Raw genomic sequence first — 21,879 nt, forward strand, 5'->3', positions numbered from 1 at the left:
AGCTAGTACATAAAATGCATCGTCGTGGACAGGAAGCCTGTGTCTCCAAAAGTCATCTTCATTCGAGGTGAAGACAAAAAATAAATAACTGCAGAATGTATTACACCTATTATAAAATTACACAACGTTCCGAACCTACACGGTTCATTCTCAAGTGATGGGACAGTACAGGGCATATTGGATTTATACCATTATGGGGTCAGGTGTAGACAAATGGATCGAACAATGGGGTTTATAGGTCTATACAAATGGATCAAGAATAAGCATAAAGGAGAGAAGAATAAGGCGTAAAGTGTGAAGAATGAGGCAAAATAGGGTACGAAATACATACAAAGATTAATCAGGTGTAGTGGGCGTAGCATGTTGAGGAGTGTCTTGTACGTTGACATCTTCACGTTCCGGTCTTGTTCTTACTCTCATGGTGGGTGAGTGAATAGTTCAGTAATTTGGGTACTTATGGTGGTGGGTTCTATTTTTGCAGATTGCTTCAAGAACTTGTAATCTTCTTACATCTTGGGTTTTGTCTGTTATACGAGTGTTTTTATTCAACATTTCTCTTGTGAGGGTGATGTCATGGGCTTGTCTCATGTGATTTCTGGGGGCACCAGATTGAAGATGACAGGTCAAAGGCCTCGGTGAAATTTCAAGTCGACTTTCTCTAGAATCTTGACCAGATTATCCGTCTATGCACTTGTTTTATATTGAAGGTTTCTGTGAAGCGATCTGTGTATGCTATCTTTGACTAACAGTCTGGCGGTGGTTCCAAGAGGTTTTGCTGTTATGGTGGCTATTCTTTGTTTGATCCTGTTTTCTAAGGCTGGTAAGTTGGTTTCCATTCTTAGATTCTCTCGACGCGTCCATATAAGTGCTCCAAGCATTGTTCTGAGGGCATCATTTTGAGACACTTCCAGTTTCTCCCATTGGTTGTGTAAGAGCAGGAGCAGAATAGTCAATGAGTGACCAAACTGCTTGAACGTAGTACATTTTGAGTACTGGTAGAGAGGCACCATCTCTAAGACTTGTCAGGGAGCGCAAAACTGAGTTTCTGGCTTTACAGCGTTGCCAAAGATATTAAATTTCTTGAGTGAATTTCAACTGGCTGTCTATTATGACTCCCAGGTATTGAAAAGAGGTAACCCACTTAATTTCATGTCCTTGTATTGCGAGTCTGATGTCTTGAGTTCTCATTTTAACGGCCATTGCTTTGGTTTTATTGTTGTTTATTTTCACTGCTATGTGTTGCGCTTTCCTGCTGATAATATCTAGGCATTTTTGTGCATGGTTCCTTGCACCTTTGCCATTGATGATGACCACAAAGTCGTCTGCATAGTTAAGCAGTTTGGCTTTTGGTAACTTAAGCTTCATGAATTGTTCCATGAGACAGTTGACGAGGAAGGGGCTTAGTATTCCTCCCTGCGGAGTCCCATTTTCCTGCCTCTTTGAGGAGGATGTTTTTCCTTGGAATTTGACCTTAGTTTCTCGATTAAAGCAGGCTTCCTTTGGCAAAGGAAAGAGCGCCTCCTTTGTGCTACCTGGTGGATAAGGAAATCAGTGTGCGATTTGTGGTTGTTATTGTTTTCGATTTAGCTATTCAGAACGAAATGTCCATGTAGCACAGGCTATGGTGAGCCCCATAATTGAGTTCGGTTATTAGCGATAACCTTGTTACTTTGATATTTGGGTCAGTTTTAAATGGAGGTGGGGTTTCCTCCGTTTTTTCCTGTTTCTTTTTCGCTTCTGTTTTAGTCGTTTTAATAACATGATCTTGGTGGCGGATGTAGGTGCACAATGTTCACTAGTGAGTCTCATTCATTAACGGCTTTTCTAATCATTGTAGTCGCTGTGGAATGTGCATCTAATGCAGCTGCTGTCGTTGGATTAATGTTGAGTTTGATGTGCAGGGCTTCAGTTGCTTCACATTCCAGTAAATAGTGCATTAGTAGCGCATCTGCTTCTATTTCACATATATGACACTTTTTAACTATTGGGTTTATTACCTCCCAGCAGCACTTGTAACCTAGTCTGAGTCTGTTTATGGCTACTGCAATGTCTCTGGATATCTTTTTGCCAGGCTTGAAAGAGTAGTACCCAGTGGCTTGTTCGTACCATATCGCAGTGAATTTTCCCTCTGCTACTTTGGCTCTGTGGCGACTTTTGATATTTGGGAGTATTTTCTTCTTGATTTGCCCCTTAATCTGCGAGAAACTTGGAGGTATTTGAACCTGTACAACTGGTAGAGCAGGGGCAGTTTTTGCTAGCGAGTCTGCCTTGTCATTACCATCTATGCCAGTGTGACTTGGTGAGGCGACATTGGGTGTGGATTTATTCAAAGGTTTATATTAGCTTGGGGTGAGGTGATACAGGACGTGATTGAGATTAACAAGTGGATGAAGTATAATGGATATTAATGGGCTATTACATGCATGAACATAAGCGGCTTATGTTCTTGCTTCTACTGTCTCTGTGTTGGTTCGGGGGTCTTGAAGTGGGTAGACTGTAATTGTGTTAAATGGTTGTTGATTGCTGGTCTTAACGTTTTGACGTGTCGGCCTCGCTGATGTCCAGCCTTGTGTTGTCATGTGATGTTAATGGTGCGTGTCACGAAGTGTTCATCATGTCGCGGTTACAAAAACAGAGTTCATGAGTATACGAACAATGAACAATAAATATATATGCAGTGGCAAAGAAGTCACAGCTTCGTATCATCCTTAGCAGATGACACAAAAATCAGCATGAAAATTACCTCTGTTGAAGACATTGAAACACTTCAAGCAGATATTAATACAGTTTTCGATTGGGTAGCAGAAAATAACATATTTTTAAGTGATAAATTCCAGGTACTCAGGTACGGTAAAAATGAGGACCTTAAACATAATACAGGGTACAAAACACAATCAAATCTGCCCATAGTAGGAAAGCAGCATGAAAAGGATTTGAGAATGTCTGACGACCTAACGTTCAGCGAGCATAACCAAGTGAATATTACGTCAGCCAGAAAAATGATAGGATGGATTACGAGAACTTTCAAATCCAGAGATCCCATCACAATGGTTGTACTATTCAAAGCTCTTGTACTGTCCCGTCTTGAGTACTGCTCAGTACTCACTTCCCCCTTCAGAGCTGGAGAGATTGCTGAAATAGAGGGATACAGAGAACATATACGGCCTACATAGACACGATAAAGCACCTAAATTATTGGGATCGTCTGAAAGCTCTCCAAATGTACTCGCTAGAAAGGAGACGAGAGAGATATCAAGTAATATACACGTAGAAAATACTGGAGGGCCAGGTCCCAAATCTACACAGTAAAATGACAACGTACTGGAGTGAACGATATGGAAGAAAATGCAGAATAGAACCAGTGAAGAGCAGAGGTGCCATAGGCACAATCAGAGAACACTGTATGAACATCAGAGGTCCGCGGTTGTTCAACGTCCTCCCAGCGAGTATAAGAAATATTACCGGAACAACCGTGAACATCTTCAAGAGGAAACTAGATTGTTACCTCCAAGGAGTTCCGGACCAACCGGGCTGTGGTGGGTATGTGGGCCTGCGGGCCGCTCCAAGCAACAGCCTGGTGGACCAAACTCTCACAAGTCGAGCCTGGCCTCGGGCCGGACTTGGGGAGTAGAACTCCCAGAGCTGAATCTGGGTTAAGTATCCAGGTACAATACAGGTTACAGCGAAGTGACCGTGAACAGGCGAGAAAAACCTATTCTTGGTATGTAAGATAAGTTGATCTTACATACCAAGATCATCTTATCTTATTACTTTCACGCTGTTCTTTGGTATTTTCCTATATAAAGCAGGTATTATCGATTATTTTCCTCACTACCAAAAGTGCATCAAGAGACTGAACAAATCCACAAGGGCCGTGACGAGGATTCGAACCTGCATCTGGGAGCATCCCAGACACTGAATGATGCATCACGTTAGTGTGATCTCTGTGTGATGATGATGTAAGGGCGAAGAGGGAGAAAGGCCTATTGACATAGCTCGGGTGCAGGGGGGGGGGTTGTGTAAAAGCCTGGTTTGTGCCTCGGAGAGACTACGGGATTCAGTAAGTTCAGTAGAACTTCGGTTTCAACCCTTTTACCCTGTCGTAGCTCAGTCGATTAAGGCAGTGTCTGGGATGCTCCCAGACGCAGGTTCGAATCCTCGTCACTGCCCTTGTGGATTTGTTCATTTGATGCATCACGTTAGTGTGATCTCTGTGTGTCATCAAGAGACTGATCACGAGAACACAGACAGGCTACTAACAGCACCTCGCTCGTCCTCGTCCAGAGCTGAGTGAGCTGGGATCGTGGCTGGCACAGGTGGAAGGGCTGGTGGAGGCGGCGCGAGGTGTGGAGGAGGTGGTCGGCCTGGGTCTACTGCAGGTGGACCAGACAGCCGCCAGGAAGCTCCTCGTCACCTCTCTACGTCAGCAGCAGCAGCGCATACATCAGGACGTTAGCCAGTAAGATGCTTTGATCATTTGTTTTCTTTGGTGTTTTTGTTATAACCTGGAGTTTAGTGTGAAAATGGAGAGTTGGGGGAGTGACTCTGAAAACTTCCCAGTAATCTGGGTTTATTATATATTATATAATTATAATTTATTATTATATTATATAATATGTGGTTGTTGCAGGGGGTTTGACCAGCGGGTGAGGGCCCTCCTCGCTGACGCCAACGACAAGTGGCTGGGACTGGAACTGGCCCCCGTTACTGCCCAGCAGGTCGTTACTCTCCTCAACTACGTCTCTGAGGTTAAGGATCAGGTCAGTCTGGCCAAGTTTGAAGATGGTTATGGTGTAATGACCTAAGTGTAGTTACAGGTTGAGAGCTACGCTTGTGGTGTCCCGTCTTCCCAGTACTCTGCCATATAACCCTTTCAAACTACTGACTCTTGAGCCTTCATTTTCAAGTTCAAATTAAAGAAATTTCCTTTCATGAAGCTGTAGCAATTCTCATTCATCAGTAACCTGCCAAGAAGCCCTCCTTTTATTATAGCTTCCACAGTGAAACTCTTGAAATTTCCCTCTGTGGAGTTGTCCTTCCTTATGGCTATCTTTGTTGTTGACACTGCCTTTGTTTTGAATAATAAATAAAAAAAAATAATTTTGCATGTTAGTTTTATCTTGGCTATTTTTCAAATTCCCTTTACTTCTGTGTTGCCCCGAACACCACTCACAGACATCACTCTTCGAAAAAAAAAATAAACTTAGGTAATTGTATTTTCCTGGAGTTCATTGCAGTGGAGAATTGTTAAACACGATGATAAGAGAAGTGTCGTTGATCATTGGTATTAACATATTATAGAAGACGCAACAGGAACGGAAGGTTATGAATGTGTACATTAGATACACATTCGGGAGCCGGTCGGCCGAGCGGACAGCACGCTGGGCTTGTGATCCTGTGGTCCTGGGTTCAATCCCAGGCGCCGGCGAGAAACAATGGGCAGAGTTTCTTTCACCCTATGCCCCTGTTACCTAGCAGTAAAATAGGTACCTGGGTGTTAGTCAGCTGTCACGGGCTGCTTCCTGGGGGTGGAGGCCTGGTCGAGGACCGGGCCGCGGGGACACTAAAAAAGCCTCGAAATCATCTCAAGATAACCTCAAGATAGATTGAGAGAGATAAGAAACTGTTTAGTAGGGATAATCTGCAAGTAATACGAGACAAAATTCTTCTTTTAATTTCCTAAACAAGTTTCTCTTGCTATTAACGTTCCCAATACCGTTTGTATTATTTTCTCCCATGAAAGGAAGCAATATTGATCAACGTCAATTGTGCCGAGCGTCTCTGTAGTGGGTAACCCAGCGAGGAACACGACCCTTCCTCCTGAAGTGAGAGTACTTTTGTAACTGGTAGAGAGTACCACTTTGTAGTAATGGAGCCCCAGTAAGCCACTTCTGGTACAATTTTATTTTATTCCGGAAAAATAGCAAATAAAGCAAACCAAAATATTCCTAGGCTAGTATAGCACATATATGTACTAAAAAGGTCTCAGATAGTGTGTATTAGGCTTAGAATGGTTTCGTTACGGTTAGGTTGTATTAGCAATATAAAGATAAAAACATTACCAATTTGTCCAAATTCAATAATGAGCGAGTCTACTTTTTCTTGGTCCATCACGACACATTTGTACTATTGAGCACATAGTTACTATAAGTACCTATCACTTCAGGCGGATGTGCTGGAAACAACGTATAATAACCGAGGTGTGCGTTTGTGTTGACAGATGGTGCGTGTGAACCACGAAGAGGAGGTGATCCGGGAAGCTTACGCCATGATCCAAGGCTACCACATCACGCTCCACCCTGAGGTCAGCCCCTCTCTCACCTCTGTACGCCAGGCTGCATCTCGCGCCTCTGTACACCAGGCTGCATCTCTCACCTCTGTACACCAGGCTGCATCTCTCACCTCCGTACACCAGGCTGCATCTCTCACCTCTGTACACCAGGCTACAACTCACCCTTTATGTACACCAGGCTACAACTCACCCTTTACACACACCAGGCTACATCTCACCCTTTACACACACCAGGCTACAACTCACCCTTTACACACACCAGGCTACATCTCACCCTTTACACACACAAGGCTACAACTCACCCTTTACACACACCAGGCTACAACTCACCCTTTACACACACCAGGCTACATCTCACCCTTTACACACACCAGGCTACATCTCACCCTTTACACACACCAGGCTACAACTCACCCTTTACACACACCAGGCTACATCTCACCCTTTACACACACCAGGCTACAACTCACCCTTTACACACACCAGGCTACATCTCACCCTTTACACACACCAGGCTACAACTCACCCTTTACACACACCAGGCTACATCTCACCCTTTACACACACAAGGCTACAACTCACCCTTTACACACACCAGGCTACAACTCACCCTTTACACACACCAGGCTACATCTCACCCTTTACACACACCAGGCTACATCTCACCCTTTACACACACCAGGCTACAACTCACCCTTTACACACACCAGGCTACATCTCACCCTTTACACACACCAGGCTACAACTCACCCTTTACACACACCAGGCTACATCTCACCCTTTACACACACCAGGCTACATCTCACCCTTTACACACATTAGGCTACATCTCCCCCTTTACACACACACACCAGGCTACATCTCCCCCCTTTACACACACACACCAGGCTACATCTCACCCTTTACACACACTCCAGGCTACATCTCACCCTTTACACACACACCAGACTACATCTCACCCTTTACACACACACCAGGCTACATCTCCCCCCTTTACACACACCAGGCTACATCTCACCCTTTACACACACACCAGGCTACAACTCACCCTTTACACACACACCAGGCTACAACTCACCCTTTACACACACACCAGGCTACATCTCGCCCTTTACACACACCAGGCTACATCTCACCCTTTACACACACACCAGGCTACAACTCACCCTTTACACACACACCAGGCTACAACTCACCCTTTACACACACACCAGGCTACATCTCACCCTTTACACACACCAGGCTACATCTCACCCTTTACACACACACCAGACTACATCTCACCCTTTACACACACACCAGGCTACATCTCCCCCCTTTACACACACCAGGCTACATCTCCCCCTTTACACACACACCAGGCTACATCTCCCCCTTTACACACACACCAGGCTACATCTCCCCCTTTACACACACCAGGCTACATCTCCCCCTTTACACACACACCAGACTACATCTCACCCCTTTACACACACACCAGGCTACATCTCCCCCCTTTACACACACACCAGGCTACATCTCACCCCTTTACACACACACCAGGCTACATCTCCCCCTTTACACACACACCAGGCTACATCTCCCCCTTTACACACACACCAGGCTACATCTCACCCTTTACACACACCAGGCTACATCTCCCCCTTTACACACACACCAGACTACATCTCACCCCTTTACACACACACCAGACTACATCTCACCCCTTTACACACACACCAGGCTACATCTCACCCTTTACACACACCAGGCTACATCTCACCCTTTACACACACCAGGCTACATCTCACCCTTTACACACACACCAGGCTAAATCTCACCCTTTACACACACACCAGGCTACATCTCACCCTTTACACACACCAGGCTACATCTCACCCTTTACACACACACCAGGCTACATCTCACCCTTTACACACAACAGGCTACAACTCACCCTTTACACACACCAGGCTACATCTCACCCTTTACACACAACAGGCTACAACTCACCCTTTACACACACCAGGCTACATCTCACCCTTTACACACAACAGGCTACATCTCACCCTTTACACACACACCAGGCTACATCTCACCCTTTACACACACACCAGGCTACATCTCACCCTTTACACACACACCAGGCTACATCTCACCCTTTACACACACACCAGGCTACATCTCACCCTTTACACACACACCAGGCTACATCTCACCCTTTACACACACCAGGCTACATCTCCCCCTTTACACACACACCAGGCTACATCTCCCCCTTTACACACACACCAGACTACATCTCACCCCTTTACACACACACCAGGCTACATCTCCCCCTTTACACACACACCAGGCTACATCTCACCCCTTTACACACACACCAGGCTACATCTCCCCCTTTACACACACACCAGACTACATCTCACCCCTTTACACACACACCAGGCTACATCTCCCCCCTTTACACACACACCAGGCTACATCTCACCCCTTTACACACACACCAGGCTACATCTCCCCCTTTACACACACACCAGGCTACATCTCCCCCTTTACACACACACCAGGCTACATCTCACCCTTTACACACACCAGGCTACATCTCCCCCTTTACACACACACCAGACTACATCTCACCCCTTTACACACACACCAGACTACATCTCACCCCTTTACACACACACCAGGCTACATCTCACCCTTTACACACACCAGGCTACATCTCACCCTTTACACACACCAGGCTACATCTCACCCTTTACACACACACCAGGCTAAATCTCACCCTTTACACACACACCAGGCTACATCTCACCCTTTACACACACCAGGCTACATCTCACCCTTTACACACACACCAGGCTACATCTCACCCTTTACACACAACAGGCTACAACTCACCCTTTACACACACCAGGCTACATCTCACCCTTTACACACAACAGGCTACAACTCACCCTTTACACACACCAGGCTACATCTCACCCTTTACACACAACAGGCTACATCTCACCCTTTACACACACACCAGGCTACATCTCACCCTTTACACACACACCAGGCTACATCTCACCCTTTACACACACACCAGGCTACATCTCACCCTTTACACACACACCAGGCTACATCTCACCCTTTACACACACACCAGGCTACATCTCACCCTTTACACACACACCAGGCTACATCTCACCCTTTACACACACACCAGGCTACATCTCACCCTTTACACACACCAGGCTACATCTCACCCTTTACACACACCAGGCTACATCTCACCCTTTACACACACCAGGCTACATCTCACCCTTTACACACACCAGGCTACATCTACAGATCTTTCACCACCTACACTCTAGGGCCGGGGTGAGCCCTTTTGAGAGCGAGGGTTCAAATTGGCGGTAATCGTCTAAAAAAAAACCTGCGTTCTAATGGAGAAAAAATGATTGAAAACAATTTTTAAAGAAGATATCTTTAGGCGGCCAATAATTTTTTCTTAATTTTATTTAAATGATTGAGCGTTAGGACATACTGTGGGAAATAATATTCACATGAAAGGTTACGTGAAAACAATTAAAAAGTAACATTTAAATTGTCAATATTAAATTGAAATTCTATGTGAAACTTCTTTTATGTTCACAAATAATTAATATATTAAAAATTGGTAAGTGCGCAGTACTGTAGGGCCGCCACAGGTTGGGTGGCGTCGGCCCGGCTCTTGTGTCACACACTACACAATTATGACACTGAAGTTGTTTCTAGATTTCGATTGTTTTATTCAGGTAAATGTACATCCATTGAGTTACATACATAGTGATGGATTTAAAGATAGAGATATTACATACAATACCTAAAGCCACTATTACGCATAGCATTTCGAGCATCGTCTAGCATGTTTTTTAAATTAACACAAAGAAATTAACAAGTACATAGGCAATCGAATTAATAGTATTACTTCAGAGTTATAAATAGAGCCTAGAGCTTTCAATGAACAAATAAAATATTTAGTTATTACTTTGACGCTGAAGTGTGAGGGAGGAGAGACTCTTGACGCTGAGGCTCCCTACCGGCTGGCTTACCTGTCAACCATACTCATAGTTCTTACAAAATCAAAACAGACTCCCCTTCCCCCCACCACACATGCGTCGCTGAAGTGTGTCTCCCCCCGTTGAGCAGCTGCTATGTTCTCCGCCTCACAATTTTGTTAAGTCAACGGCAACAGTTAAACATGTTGAGCTTGACCAGGCTGTGTGTTCTCTTGTTACACGCTCACAGTAACATTATAAACCCTGCCACCTTAGTTGTAAGAGTTAATTATAATAATTGAGGTTATACCGCTATTAGAAAGTGATAAATTGTTGTAGATCTAATAACGAATCTATGGACAGGCGATTCTTTTAGGGTATTAAAAGTTCTTCAATTTCAATCAAACTTTTTTGACTAGTTGTATACGAAAAGTGCTGCAAATTTTCCAAGCTTCGTTATTGCAGCCTAAATAGAAAGGGGGAGTTTTTTTTCCAACACATTTTCATAACTACTCTACAAACCCAAGTGTCAAATGAAATCATTTTTATGACACTCTGCTCTCACAATAGCATATAATAAAGGATTTGTATTGTGACGTTAATCTGAAAGAATAGAGCAGTGGCTATTCTGGCTAGTGTTAAACCAATCACATAAAATCAAAAAAGTAAAATAAAGTAAATAAGACTGCTTCTGACCTCTTTACGGTGTGAGAGCTGCGGGTAAATTCCAAGAGTGAAAAACTTTAAATATTTAATATAACAAAAATGACTTTTAACAACAAATAAAACAATTCTTCTTTTCTACTTGGCATTACACAATACAAATGAAATATGAACAGGTGACAGTTACGTTAATGGCAAAGAAAGGTGCAAAACTGAATACAATATACAAGAAGCTGTACGCATCTACTGTTTCCTGGGAAGGCTACAGTACATGTTATGGCATTGAGAGCACGAAGGGTATTCTGAAGACTGGCCGGTGGCAAGCTGCTTATATAGGCGGTCCCCTCCCTATCCTGGCCGTTGTTGCCGTGAAGGGGCTTAGTGGGCGGTTGCTGGAGTGTGATGCTCCATGGGACAGTCCTCTGTCCTTTTGTAGTCTTATGCTCCTGCTGCTGTCTTCTCGAATTATGCCGGATGACTTTTTCTTTTCCTTATGTTTTGTTTTTCTCCCCCCCCCCCTTCTCCTTTCGCATAGTCATTTCCCGCCGACCTTTTGCCAGTTTTTTTTATTATTCTTTTGGCCTCCTGTTTTGACCCCGGGTGTTTGGGGAGGCATACTCTCTCACCCGTAGAACTCTGGTATCCAACGTCTCGAGCGAGGGGACGCTTTTATTGTCAATTTTCCTTTTGTCGCTGAACCTGATCTTGACGGTTCTTAAGGTGGCGATTGTGGGGCGTATACTCACGACGCACCCCTATGAGGCCCCAGCAAGACCGGCAACTTGTTTCTTGTTGGGTGTCCTATCCTCTAATTGTGGCGCCATGGTGGGTGTGGGGGCACATTCGTGAATGAAAGTATTTCCTCTCGTTTATATGTTAAATACTGTTCCTCTTGTACCTTCTTGGGTTCGTGGGGTGGGCGACCAAGCCCCCGAGTTGGATTGTGTTGGAAGAACGGGCTTTGTAGCACCCGCTGCTTTGGGCCCCGACCTTGCTCTTCCTCTGACCCTCCTACCGATCTCTTTCACGTACTAATGCGTACCAAGCCTTGTTTAGTCTTGCTTTGTTGGCCAAATACTTTGATCTCCCTCTGGATTCTACACCTGACGATTTCTCCCTCCATAGGCACCTTGTTGATTCATTAGATGCCTCTGTTACTTTCAATCCCACCCATCTCGGTGCACGTGACGTTGTTGCTGCTTTTCAGGATGCAGCCACCCACTTGGCTGTCCTATCCTGCCTTGGCGAAACCCCTGTTTGGGTCTCCAAGAATGCTCGGTTGAATGCCAGTGTTGGCACTGTTCTCCTCCCACCCCATGTTGTAACCAGTGTTAGGAATCTACAGGACTGCCACAAAGATATTCGGCATATCCTCGAAGCCCAGGGCCATTCTGTCCTCCAGGTGGACACGTTTACTCGTCCCCCTCGTGGTCGTCGCCGTCAGCCCCTACGGGTTGTAAAGATTACCTTTGATGGTAGGACCCTTCCGCCCTCTGTCATTCTTGCTTGTGCTAGGTGCTCTGTCCAGACGTACATTCCCTCTCCTTAGCTCTGTAATAAGTGCTGAAGGTTTGGGCATGGTGCCCTCCGGTGCTCCAGTACTATCTTCTGTCCCATGTGTGGGGACGAAGGTCACTTTAAGTCGGAGTGTACTTTTTCCCGGGCTCGCTGCCTCAATTGTGGTGAGACCCACCCTACCTTCTCCCGCGCGTGTGTACATTACAAACTTGAGGCAGCTGTCCTCACCTCGAAGTACCGGGAACGTTTGTCTTTTCCTGAGGCGAGGTGCCAAGTTCGCCGTTTCCCCCCTTTTGCTGGTGTCTCTTATGCTCTCATGTTGCACTCTTCCTCTCCTCGTCCTTCCCACCTTCCTCAGTCTCACAACCGTTTCCAGGCCTTAGACCCAGACATGCCCACCGCCTTCTCTGTTCCTTTACGTTCTGTCCCAAAGGGTCCCCATCATGGTTCTCTGTCTGGGGTTCCCCTTCTTTCTTCCCAGTCTGTCATGTCTCCTGTGTCTTCTTTCTCGTCTCCCTCTGATCCTCCTTCCAATCCTTCTCCTCCGTCTCTGAGCTCTCCATGCCGCCTGTCTGTGCGGGCTGATGTCCATCACTCTCCCAGCGGTCATCGTGTTGTTTGCTCTCGTTCTTCTTCTGTTGAGACGCTCAAGTCTGTTGCCCAGTACATTGTTGCTGGAACGCCTGTCTCTTTGTGTCAGAAGCGTAACCCTGGCTCATCTCCTTCCTCCTCCCCGGTGGGTAAGAAGGCTTTGCTTTCTTCCTCGCCCCCCCCTACCTCTGACACACTCGCTCCATCCCCTCCTGTTTCGTTGGTCCCCTGTTTCTTGCTATGGAGGTTTCTTTGGGCCCCGCTTCCCTCTCGGTTGCTGCCCTTGTTGAGGTGCGCTCCCCGGTTTCTGCTCCTCCTGCTACTGCTGTCCTTGACCCTTGGTTGTGCCCCCTTCCTCCTCCTCCTCCGGATCCCTACTCGTCCACCTCTGGTCTGTCCTCCCACACCCTTCTCTCCATCGTTACTCAGTTTACCCATGCCCCCTGACTTCGCTGACCCTGATCCTGATTCTGCACTTCTTTATCGTGCTGTGTTTCTTTTTCATCTTTGTTTCTTCATTGTTCTCTGTTGCTGTCCTTTTTCTTCTTCAATGGAATATTCGGGGAGATTACGCCAATTTCCATGAACTCTAACTTCTGATTTCACAGTTTTCGCCCCTTTGTGTCTGTCTCCAGGAGCCGATGCTTGTTGATCGTCCTGGTCACTTTCTGTGGTTATTCCTTTCTCCACCTTTCCCCCCCCCCCCCAGCTTTTGCTGGGGCCCATTTCTAATCTGTTGTCTTGATTCGTTCTGATGTTCCCTTCGTCCCCCTACTTTTTCCGTCGCTTCTCCAATGTTCTGTTGCATGTCTTTCTTGCGTAAATGGTACACGGTTTTTCTCTTTATCTCCCCCCAAATGTCCCGCTTTCTCTTCCTGATCTTAAACATCTACTGGACTCCTTGCCGGCGTCTGTGCTCCTGCTGGGTGATTTCAATTGTTGGCATACCCTCTGGGGTGATGTTCTGATAAACACCTGAGGTCGCATTCTCGAACTTTTCATCCTCTCTTCTATGCTGTGTCTTCTAAATTCTGGTGAGCCCACTCTTTTGGACTCTTGGACTCGCACCCTTTCCTGTCTTGATTTTCCTCTCTGCTTGTTGTCTCTTTACTTGGACTACACGTGGCGGGTTCTTGATGACCTCCATGACAGTGACCATTTCCCCATCCTTGTTATCTTTTTCTCTTTTCACCCTCCCCTCTCCTTCCCCAGGTGGCAGTTTGCCAAGGCAGATTGAAACCTATTTGCCCTTCATGCTGCTCTCTCCGTTCTGCCTCTCCCTCGCGCCCTCCTCATTTTTCATGACACCATCTTCGACGCTGCGCTCCGCTCTATTCCTCGCTCTTCCTCTCGGGGCACACAGAAGTGCGTTCCCTGGTGGAATGCGGACTGTGCTCGTACTATCCGCTGTAAGCATGCAGCCTGGAAGAGAGACCGCCGCTGGCAGACGGCTGATTCTTTTCTATTGTTTCGGAAGGCAAGCGAGGTGGCCCGTAGGGCCATCCATACATCTGAGCGTGAGTGTTGGAAGTCTTATGTTTCCACCATTATGTCTGAAACTACTCTGCTGCAGATCTGGAAGCATATCCGCAAGATAGTGGGTAAGTTCATTCCCGATGTCTCGTCGGTCCTTCACATCCGTGGTTCTCTTGTGGCGGACCCGTCGCAGGTCGTGAACGAACTGGGTTCCCACTTTTCTTCTGTTAGCTCTGGTTCTCATCTTCCTCAATCTTTCCTTCTTGGTAAACCTGTTCTTGAAGTTCGTCCTTTAGATTTCTGCACCCATCTTAGACTTCTGTATAACGATCCCTTTCTCTCTCTCTCTCTCTCTGAACTTCAATCTGCCCTGGCTCTCTGCGGTTCTACGGCAACGGGCTCTGATGACATTCATTACGAGATGCTTCTCCATTGAAGCATCTCCCTCCGTGCACGTCCTTGTATTTACTGAGTCTGTATAATCGGGTCTGGAAGTTGTTGTCAGTCCCTGAGGACTGGCTCGATGCCGATATCCTCCCTGTTCGGAAACCAGGGTCTCCTGGGACATCCTCTAAGGACTCCCGCCCTATTGCCCTCATGAGTTGTCTGCAAACTCTTTGAACGTATGGTTAACGTTCGTCTGATGTGGTTTCTAGAACACTATCACTACCTCTCCCCTTCTCAATTTGGTTTTCGCTAGTGCCGCAGTACAACAGATATCCTGGTGAACGTGGAGGTCTATATTCGTACTGCTTTTGCTGAGAAGATCTCCGTTGTTGCCGTCCTTTTTGACCTGGAAAAGGCTTACGACACCACCTGGCGGTATTATATTCTGTCCCAACTTCATTCTTTTGGCCTTCGTGGCAGTGTCCCTCTCTTTCTCCAAAGCTTCCTCTCTCATCGTTCCTTTCGAGTGAGGCTTGGTGCCTCACTCTCTCTGCCTCTTTTCAGCAATACGAGGGTGTGCCCCAAGGTAGTGTTCTGAGCACTACTTTTTTTTCTGGTTGCCCTCAATGGTCTTCTTTCCTCTTTTCCTTCTGGCATCTTCTCCGCTCTATGTCGACAATTTTACCCATTGCTGTCAGGGTGGTGATTCGCCTCTACTTCAATGGCGGCTTCAACTTGCGATTGATGGTTCCTGTTCCTCTTCACCGCCACCTTCTTTCTGTCCGGTTATCTCGTTGACAGATTCTCTTTCAGTTCGTATTTCTAATATTTCTCCTCGTATTGTTCCTTCCTTGCCCCTGTGGAGAGTCTCCCTTCCGAAGTTTTGTACATCCTTGACCCACATCACTTAAGCTTTTACCCCTCCTATGGTTCAGAAACACCTCTTCCTTGCTTTGCACTCCCGCTCTGTTTCCATATGCACTGATGGGTATAAGTCTGCAGACGGTGTAGGCTACTCTGTTGTTTTTCCTAACCGCACTTATATATGTCGCCTACCTCCTGGAGACTAGCATCTTCACAGTGGAACTTTATGTATTCTCTGTTCTTCGTCTTCTGCTTTCTCATTGTCAATCTTCTTTTGGGGTTCTCGTTGACTCTCATAGTGCCCTCATGGCTCTGGAGTCCTTTAATCTGGTCCATCCAGTGGTCGTTGAGATTCATCATTGGCTGTTTCTTATTTCCAGTAAATTTAAATCAGTTGAGTTTTGCTGGGTTCCCAGCCATATTGGTGTCTTTAAATGAGCGTGCAGATGCTGCCGCTAGGGAAGCTGTTCACTCTTGTCCCATCTCTCATAAAGGTATTCCTTAATCCGACTTTTACCCAGTTATTCATTCCTCCATCCTTACCCGATGGCAGGGTTGTTGGTCTTTTGTTACTGGTAACAAACTGCATACTCTTAAGGGTTGTGTGTCCTCATGGCCTTCCTCCTACCATTGTAACCGGCGATGGGAAATGGCTCTGGTGAGGTTGTATATTGGCCATACATGCTTAACTCACGGTCACTTAATGGAGTGCCACCCTGCTCCTTATTGTCCAAATTGCATTGTCCCTCTTACGATCGTGCATATACTTGTTGAATGTCCCGACTTCCAGGATGAGTGTGTCTTGCTTTCTGACCGTCCCTTGCGGTTGCTTGTCCGTCGATAGAATTCTTAGTGAATCGGATACTAATCGTTTGCCTTATGCGTTTCCTGTTCTTGTATTGACATCCTTGGTGATATTTAGCGCCCACTGATTATTCCGCTCATTTTATGGTGCTACATAGCCTTCCCGGTTTGGTGCCTTCTTTTGATAATAACTTACTTATATAGGCGGGCCAGGCTAGTGTAGATGGCGCTGATGAGCAGGTAACTATCGCCGTCAGTCTCAAACAAGTAATTAAGGAACAAATCCACAAGGGCAGTGACGAGGATTCGAACCTGCGTCCGGGAGCATCCCAGACACTGCCTTAATCGACTGAGCTACGACAACCCTGTCGTAGGTCAGTCGATTAAGGCAGTGTCTGGGATGTTCCCGGACGCAGGTTCGAATCCTCGTCACGGCCCTTGTGGATTTGTTTATTGGATGCATCACGTTAGTGTGATCTCTGTGTGTAAGTAGTTAAGGGCTGGTCGACTGGTGAGTGGCGCTGGGCCCCAGACAGGTGTTCAGGTGTCGGGTACTTGAGGGGTGGAGGGGGGGGGGGTGGTATCTTGTTTAGACACTGGCTTCTGAGCATGTATTGTTGTTGTTGATTTCTTATACTTGAGTATGCAGATATGCTGTTGAATAGGCGGTAAAGGAATAGGCAGGATCTCCTTGCCTAAGCAGGAGATTATCGTAACAGTATTTTCATTATTATCCAAAATATGTTTAGTTCTACTATAAAAAAATGTTCAAAATCCCTCGTTTAATTTTGGAACAATATGATGTTTATAATTACTTTTTTAATTAATAAATAGACTTAGAAAAAATTGTAGAGGCAGAAACCCTTCATATAATGTGTAAGTTTCATGTAAATTGATTTGTAAATGAGAGTAGTCACCTTTATGTTGTAAATGATTTACTTGAAAAAAAAATGAAGTCAAAGATTGTGCCACCTGTAACGGAAAATAATACACGGAAAGACGAAAAAATAAACACGAAATCCTCTTTGTATTAATATATTTTAGATGTGTATATAATTATGCTTTCTGATCATAAGTACATTGATTTTTTGTGTGTTACATTAGTCAATACTGAACGGGATTCATAATTAGAACTATACCAACTACTACAAGGAGGCAGACTTATCACTTGTTTTTTTTAACATAATTCAATATAAAAAAAGTATATAATGCCCAACAATTATGCACCTCTGTCTGGTTTTAACTTTTGGCAAGAACAAGTTCACATTTACTATGTTAAGTTATTACTATTTTCATTAGAATGCTGTGTTTGGACTATTTAATTAGTATTCATAGCTACAGAAGACATTGATATTAATAGTAGTTTATGCCTGTTTTTTAACAGTAATTTTCAGTTTGTGTGAACCTTGTAATCCAGTTTGTTGTATTGTGGTGTTATGAAGGTGGTGATGGTTGCAGGTACACAACAAGTATGAGGCGCTGCAGAAGGAGGTGAAGCGTCTGAGGAAGTCTGTGCGGCGGGGCCTCATGGAGCGGCCCACATCCATTCGCAAGTTGAAGCAACTGCTGGACAAGGAGATGGAGGAGGTGGACGCAGAGACGGCGAAACTTGCAGAGCAGGTCCAGGTGCGTCTGACTGTCTTGTCTGTCTGTCTCTTTCTTTTATCTGTTTGTCTCTGTTGTCTGTCTGTCTCTGTTTTTGTTTTCTGTGTCTCTGTTTTCTGTCTGTCTCTGTCTGTCTTTTTGTTGTTTGTCTGTCTCTGTCTGTCTCTGGTTGTAGAGCAGGCCGGGAGGTTGTAGAGCAGGCCGGGCGGTTGTAGAGCAGGCCGGGAGGTTGTAGAGCAGGCCGGGCGGTTGTAGAGCAGGCCGGGCGGTTGTAGAGCAGGCCGGGCGGTTGTAGAGCAGGCCGGGCGGTTGTAGAGCAGGCCGGGCGGTTATAGAGCAGGCAGGCCGGTTGTAGAGCAGGCCGGGCGGTTGTAGAGCAGGCCGGGCGGTTGTAGAGCAGGCCGGGCGGTTGTGGAGGAGGCCGGGCGGTTGTGGAGGAGGCCGGGCGGTTGTGGAGGAGGCCGGGCGGTTGTGGAGGAGGCCGGGCGGTTGTGGAGGAGGCCGGGCGGTTGTGGAGGAGGCCGGGCGGTTGTGGAGGAGGCCGGGCGGTTGTGGAGGAGGCCGGGCGGTTGTGGAGGAGGCCGGGCGGTTGTGGAGGAGGCCGGGCGGTTGTGGAGGAGGCCGGGCGGTTGTGGAGGAGGCCGGGCGGTTGTGGAGGAGGCCGGGCGGTTGTGGAGGAGGCCGGGCGGTTGTGGAGGAGGCCGGGCGGTTGTGGAGGAGGCCGGGCGGTTGTGGAGGAGGCCGGGAGGTTGTAGAGCAGGCCAGAAGGTTGTAGAGCAGACCAGGCGGTTGTACAGTAATCCAGAAATTGCACAGTTGGTCAAGAGGTTGTTCAGATGGCCAGGAGGTTGTGCAATAGGCCAAGAGGTCTAAAACCTTTCAGAGTTTGGCATGTATTAGAATAGTTTCCTTTGAATCCTTTGCCCGAAACGCTATGCGTACTAGTGGCTTTAGGTATTGTACTAGCTCTATCTATAAATAAATCAGAATGTTTGTGTGGAGGTTTTCTTTTTTGCTTTCACGACTGCAATGCGTACGTCGCCAATGTACATGTGGCAGACGCTTCACGAAACTGTCGGAATTAGCAGAATAGAAAATACGAGAGCAACCGTACAGGGCCTGGGAGCAAGGTCGAGTTAGTCCTTGAGGGTCTCTTCTCAGACCAGCCTCACCTGGTCCTGCTCCACGTTGATCGTTGGAATCTCCTTAATGATTTAACACTTTTAAGGGACTCCTAGGGTCCTCATCACATTTATAGTTTAGTGAATATAGGCAACTCGGTGTTGAAGACACCTGGAGCTGAAGGCTTGAGTAATGTTGGCAGTATTCAGAAGTGGTTCAACGGAAACACCGCATAAAGCTTAACAGTAGTTTATTTACTAACTTAATTACTAATACAAAGAGTGATTTACTTTAGATTGGCGTCAGAAAGGCTTTGGTTGCATTAGCGAGACTCTTGACGTCTGGCTAATAGACTCGTATCCACTGGTGGAGAAACACCTAACTAAACACAGTTGACAGCCAATCATTAACACGGCAACCTAACTGCCGGTATGCAAAGGGATCACAAGAGTTCCAACCGGATACTCGGGTAATGATATGCAATAAATCACAATGGCACTGTTAATGGGACAGGCAATAACATGCACAATAATAATGTCACACAATAACTAAATGTGTGGTATATGTGAAGCTCACATTCACAGACGAGTGAAATGCAGTGATACCACACAGATAACCACGCATTCACCGTCGATTCACCTGTAACCTGTGACAGGTATAAGGTGAGAACTATGGTTGATACCTCAGATCAACACAGACACAATAGAACAATGACAAGATCTTGTACTTACAGATGGGGGTACCTCTCTTATTTACTCTCACTCAGGCACATTTATACAAGCACTCGTAGGTGGCCTGATAGTTGGTTTTGCTCATAGAAATGGAGGGTACTCGCAGTAGGGTGTGCTGTATGCTTATCAGACAGACACACGCACACATACTGGCACTGGGGGTGAGTAAGGTGGTGACGTCACGTAGTACAGTGAGGGCGGCGGCGGGCGGTCAAGGCTACACGCTCGGGACAGAGTGGCTGGCCGCTGCAGGTTACTATATGGTACCATGCGGTCCACTTGTGGTAAAGTCATACAAAGGTTACTTAGGCGGCGGCACTGCCTTAGTTCACTCTAGGTCACTCACAACGATCTTTGTCACCAGGGGTTACCTGATACCAGTCTGTTTCGCTCTGGTGATTTTGTCACTATAGGCTTCTGAACAATATATTCACAATCGTGATTCTGAGCGAGTGTGGGTATATCGAAAAGACGCTGAGTTAACTTGACGGTGAGGAATGGACGGTGAGATAGACAGAACAGGACACGTCCTCTATGCAAGAGCTTCCTCACGAGAATGCTTTTTCCTGAGGCTCAGAGCATCTTGTGGGGCACACACAAGGGATTACAATTTGACTAATAGCATTGCAGCAAATGAGCGGGAACCAATCATATTGACCGTACCCTGATCAGTAGCAAAGGTGACGTCGTGAACACGTCACGACCACGTCATAGCTGTTATTCTCCATCGCGCCGGTTGACCCCAGAGATCAGACGGTCGCCTCGTTGGCGTCTCCCCTCTACTGTCTCTCACGTGGGCACCAGCCAATGTACTCATTGACCCTTGGTGGCAAGTATGCTTAATTTCCCAGTATCTACTTCTTGCCTGGACATATGGTGGCCTCCGTATTATAACCGTCTTCCTGGTTAAGTGGGCATTCTGGAGATACCCAACATGCCATGTCACTATCCAGGGTTAAGAGAGATAGGCTTGTGGACAAGATCGGTGCACTGTGCACTGCAGTGAGCCATTCGAGTCAGCTGTGGGAGAATCTTGAGAAACCATTCTCTTACAGTTTGTAACTGAATGTATGTACTTTTCCTTAATAAAATATTATTATTATTATTAGTATTATAGTGTTGAAGTGAATATATAAAGGGCTGATGACAGTTTAGAGGTGTAATATTGCGGTTGGTTAGCCTCGGTAACTTACCAGATGTGTCAGGAGCAGGATTTGGGCAACGATAATATCACATTAGCGGGTTCATTACTGTTGGTGGTGTCCACACCATACCACTTATCTCCAAAGTGGTTATAACTTTTTAATGCTTGAAGTTTCAGGTCCTTTGTTGTTTATTGCTGTTTTTAAATCTCGAGTAATAATTTTAATTTGTATGTTTTAATACTTTCATTATATATTCAAAGGCACAGTCTGTATTTCGTACCTGTTCAACTCATATTGGTTAATCCATCTACAAAGTCTCGCTTTCCAATTCCACTATGGGACCAAATCCGCTTGAATTTAATTTAAAAGTTATTATTGTTGTGAATTGATCACATTCCCTTTAATATTACGAGCTTCTGTTCTTCTGTGATTGTGATGGGTTTAGACTGCCGAGTATCTTTAGTCACTCTCCATCTTCTGTGGGACTACTAATTCGCCCCCCCCCCCTTCGTCCCCGTCCCCGAGCTAGTCTTGGTCCACAGTAACTTTCCGCCAAACACACGACACAAACGAGTATTTGCAGGTGTTGGGCGAACACTGCTAGTCACTTGCAATGTGAGGTGTGTAACGCCACTCTGGCAGCGTTGACCTCCTGCCTTGTGCAGCAAGTCTTG

General features: G+C 46.1%; 1 protein-coding gene across 2 annotated transcripts in view; it reads left to right on the top strand.

Moving 5' to 3' along the window:
• LOC123757021 (dynein axonemal heavy chain 6-like) overlaps positions 1 to 21,879 on the top strand; it is a 253,215-nt gene that overhangs the window by 27,427 nt on the left and 203,909 nt on the right. For both annotated transcript variants that reach the window (XM_069329440.1, XM_069329439.1), the window contains exons 7-10: positions 4,285 to 4,459; positions 4,631 to 4,760; positions 6,221 to 6,304; positions 18,061 to 18,228. In XM_069329440.1, the coding sequence (XP_069185541.1) occupies positions 4,285 to 4,459; positions 4,631 to 4,760; positions 6,221 to 6,304; positions 18,061 to 18,228 (557 nt within the window). The remainder of the gene's footprint in view (positions 1 to 4,284; positions 4,460 to 4,630; positions 4,761 to 6,220; positions 6,305 to 18,060; positions 18,229 to 21,879) is intronic.

This window comes from Procambarus clarkii, chromosome 22 (assembly GCF_040958095.1).
Source record: "Procambarus clarkii isolate CNS0578487 chromosome 22, FALCON_Pclarkii_2.0, whole genome shotgun sequence".
Classification (NCBI taxonomy): Eukaryota; Metazoa; Arthropoda; class Malacostraca; order Decapoda; family Cambaridae; genus Procambarus; species Procambarus clarkii.